Source organism: Anneissia japonica, unplaced genomic scaffold, assembly GCF_011630105.1.
Source record: "Anneissia japonica isolate Jap-2015-1 unplaced genomic scaffold, ASM1163010v1 scaffold287957_len1322810_cov207, whole genome shotgun sequence".
Taxonomy (NCBI): Eukaryota; Metazoa; Echinodermata; class Crinoidea; order Comatulida; family Comatulidae; genus Anneissia; species Anneissia japonica.
In genome coordinates this window covers 1-4147 of record NW_022683022.1, presented here as the reverse complement: position 1 = coordinate 4147, position 4147 = coordinate 1, and the positions used below count along the sequence as shown (strand labels likewise).

Below are 4147 nucleotides of genomic sequence, written 5' to 3'. Positions count from 1 at the left end.
ATATATACTGTATATATTTTTTAATCTTTCTTATACATTGGCATTTTGTAGAAAATTGTATTGACGTTGTAATTTGTACTTGACATTGTTATTGATTGATTTTTTTTTTTAATGTACTAATATTCATCTCAGTATATTCCATCCGGAACTGTGCAGGGAATATTTTTACTTTTAGTTGAAAGTGTTGTTTTGGTTCAACCGTTACCTGAGTCCATATAATGATATTAACTATTTTCTTGACATCTAGATTTTATTGGAAAACTATACATGGAGAGGCGTGTTCCTTTGGATCGCTGCAATGAATTTACATAAATGCATATCAGCTTGCCTGGTTTCCTCTAAATTTGGCTGCGAAGATACGGAAAGCATTACATCTTTTAAAGATTTAAAGAAAAATACACTTCAGTTGGACATATTTAAAGATACTCGTTTTGTAGCCTTGTGTTTTGTCACTTTCAATATTGGTATTTGTGAAATGATATATTTCTTGGAGGCTATACCGTTAGCAAGAGAAAGTAGCATTGGCCACCTTGATTCAACTTTTATAATGACAATTTTCACTGCAGGAAGCATTATCTGCAGATTTATACAATGCGTACTACCTGGAAAAAGCACTCGGTTTTTATTGAATCTTTTTGTTTTTTCGCAATGTATTGAAGCAGTATCGTTCTATATGCTGTCTTTGGCACGCGGGTATTGGGCGTTCGCTGTAGCATCATTTATACATGGCACAGGTGCTGGACTACAATGGAGTCTCTTATATTACTTCTCAGCAAAACTATTCAACCTGCGTAAATCCACAGTTGCAGTTGCTTGGTGCGCGACAATTGCAGGGATAGCAGAAACCACGGGGGCAATACAAAGTAAAGTAGGCCTATATTTTATGACAAAATAATCAAAATGATTTTAAATTTAGCGATTTATTTTTTAGGCCTAAATATCCATAAGTTAAATCATATTCTCTCCTTAAGACTGATTTTCATAAAATTGCTACATTGTCGACCATACAGCGTTGTCACTGCAATCGTTGAACTACGTAGTTGTACCCGACGGAATCGGGAAGGTTCCCCGATTTGACCGAAAGGATTCGGCTGGCGTAGCAATTTTATGGAAACCACGTTTTACATTAAGTTAACAGAGCCATCGCTTTCTGGACAATTCTATAGAACCAAGTTTCATTCTGAAGCGTAGGACAGAAACTTGTTTAGCCGTCACTAAAAAAGTTAGATTGGTTACACCAAACGGACGGCTCGACTGAATAAAGACGATAGAAATTAAGCCTATAACTGACAAATCTTAAAATATTTGTTGCCTATTTTGAACTACATTGTAACACTTTGAAGATAGGCCTACGGAGTATCTCCTGTTGCTAAAAGTGATGTTTTATAAAAATTGTGTTTTTGCAGATTTGGTGAAGAAGGAAAGCTACCGTATTGATTTTGAAGTAGGTGCTGTATTTGAAACACTTTCTCTCATACCTTGTATTTACGTTTGGAAAACCTACACAGATTCACCATAGGACGTGTTAAGACTTCATCTTCAAGAAGAATACATTTATAGACAGTCTTATTTTAATTATAAATAGGCCTACCAGATTTATGATTTAATGATAAGCGTATTATATTGAATGATTTAAACATGGAAATGTAAAATACAAAAATATATTTAGTTTAAATATACAAATACGAAGGAGCAATAAAACAAAATACATCATTGGCTCGTGTATAATGTGACGTCCATGCTTTCGTTATTACTAAATGCCAAAGCATTTTTTTAAACACAATCGATACAATCTGACTGAGTCTGAATAATCTTTTAAATGTTAATCTTAAGTTTAATTTTATATTCATTAATGACGTAAATGATGATTTGTCCAATCTTAAAATAGATAAAGCTACGGCTTTGAATGGGATCAGCCCAAAGCTCCTTAACGCAGCTGCACCATGCAAAACAATTTGCTAAAATTTCTAATTATTCTATTGCTCATGGTAAGGTCCCATCTGAGTCTCCTGAGTATATATGTATATAAAATCTACATTTAAAAAAATGTATACAAAAACCCCAAAACTCATCAATATATATCTAAATTCAATTATTATGCTTAAAATGAGGGTTATGATGATGGTAATTAAAATCTTAATTATTTTCTATATAGTAATTTAAATTTATATTATAGTGCATTTTCTTTGCTTTGTTGTTTTCCTCCTCCACATCGCACGGAGAGCGACATCACAGTTTAAATTTAATTTACTTTCTTTGTTTAATCCCGCCGGCCCCTGTGATGTGAAGAATCAGGGACCAACATTCTTTGTATCTTTATTGTTTTTCCGACTGCTTTATCTTTTATATTGTATACGGCAAAATAAATGAAATGAATGGAAGCTTGATAAGGTTAACCTTATACAAAAAGATTCACAAATTATCTCATATCGGCCTAGAAGACGTGGTCCAGCCCTATATCATTTTAGAGTTACCTGTGTTAGTGGACCTACAGTGACCAAATATTTGAACTCCATTTTCAAATTTCAGTCCAATCACTTGTGGTGTTCCTCGGGGTTCTTTTGTTACCTTCGCGCCTCCTTAATTTTATATATTAATGCTATTTACTTGACTCCAATGTTTTTTGTACGCTGGTAACTTCACTATTTTAATACCAACCAAAATATACGAATCCATGTCTCTGTCGCAATTGCTTGCAGCTAGCAAAGAAAGAAAAGAAAAGAAAGAGTAACATGTGAAAGCAAAAAGAAAGAAGGGATTGGAATTTTAAGAATGGATAATGGGAAGGAAGAATAGGAATGGTAAGTTAAACATTATCTAGTAATAAAACAAGAAAACTAGAATAAGATGTAACGAATGAAAATGAAAGAGGAGATAATTGGAATGAAAGTAAGGTTGATTTTGAACTGAATAATAGTTACAAAAACTCAATTAATTACCGTGTAATCACTAAAATAATTAGTGGAATTGTAAATTATTAATATAAATAATTGATTATAGAAGATTCGATGCATAAAACTTGTACTCGTAACTCATTTTCAATATTTATCGATCTCCGACGTTTTTCTTTAGTCTGGCTTTTCCTTCTTATGTAAAGCACATGGAGTCTCTATGCATTGTGCTATATAAATTTATTATTATCATTTTTAAGGGGTTTTCTGCATCAGATAGGCCTACCCACTCTACTCGACTAACCACTCTTCTTCTTGGTCTCAGGATAAGCAGCAACAATAAACAAAAACAATTTCATACACCAATTAAAATCTTTGCAAGCACGATTTTGTTTACAATTTTTATTCAGTTATTTCTGTATCTGTTATAGGTCTTATAAGCGGGCACATTTACTAAATCTGTACCCAGGGGTAACGACCTATTAATATGTAACGGGTCTTTCACCGTGTGAAAAGTGTTTTGAGACAGAATGGGAGACTAGTACAGAAAAAGATGACTACCCTTTATTATTCTTTGTTTGCGTATGACTACCATTTATTATTCTTTGTTTGCGTACTCACTACCAAGACTTCACTTCTAAACTACTATAATTTAAAGTGACTTATTCCAGCATATTAATGTCATTAGAGTTAAAATCATAATTAGGAGAGAGTATACAGTTAGTGCCGGTGAAATACACCCTTTCTTTTATACGAACCAGTAAAATTTTGCTCAGACTTATTTTTTTTTTGTTGCTGATTTCAGGCTCAAACTGTTACTTTGTTCTTATTTTTAAACACTTTTTGAACAAGAAAATTATTATTGTACAGCAATATATTACGTATTATGGTACTGCACAAAATGTATTAATTATACAATTTTTATCACATGCGTGAGTGTTGGGGTATAGGTGGCTGTCTCTGTACCTTCAGGTAGTAACACGTATGGATACATTCTCGACCTTAGCGAAAGGAAATTTCCGCCTAGTTTGCCAAGTTACTATTTGATCGTGTTCAAGGTTGTGTGGGTTTCTTTGTCGTTAATGAGCTGCAGACAGAAGCAAGTTTGACTTTTATTTAGGAGGTCGACTTCAAACTACGAGAAAGTAGATGATTAATTGTGAAAACGTAACGAAGTGTTAATAAAAAAATTCCACCACTGCCCACTGCATTGTGTTTCATTGTCCACTGCGTTTGATCTTGGTTTGATATTGTAC

At 33.3% G+C, this 4147-nt stretch overlaps 1 protein-coding gene across 1 annotated transcript; it reads left to right on the top strand.

The window, feature by feature from the left end:
* The first annotated feature begins 251 nt into the window (after positions 1 to 251).
* LOC117114194 lies at positions 252 to 3467 on the top strand. The gene is made up of 2 exons (XM_033257818.1): positions 252 to 863; positions 1407 to 3467. The coding sequence occupies exons 1-2, from the start codon at positions 299 to 301 to the stop codon at positions 1517 to 1519; spliced, it is 678 nt and encodes a 225-aa protein (XP_033113709.1). The 5' UTR covers positions 252 to 298; the 3' UTR covers positions 1520 to 3467.
* Positions 3468 to 4147: the final 680 nt, after the last annotated feature.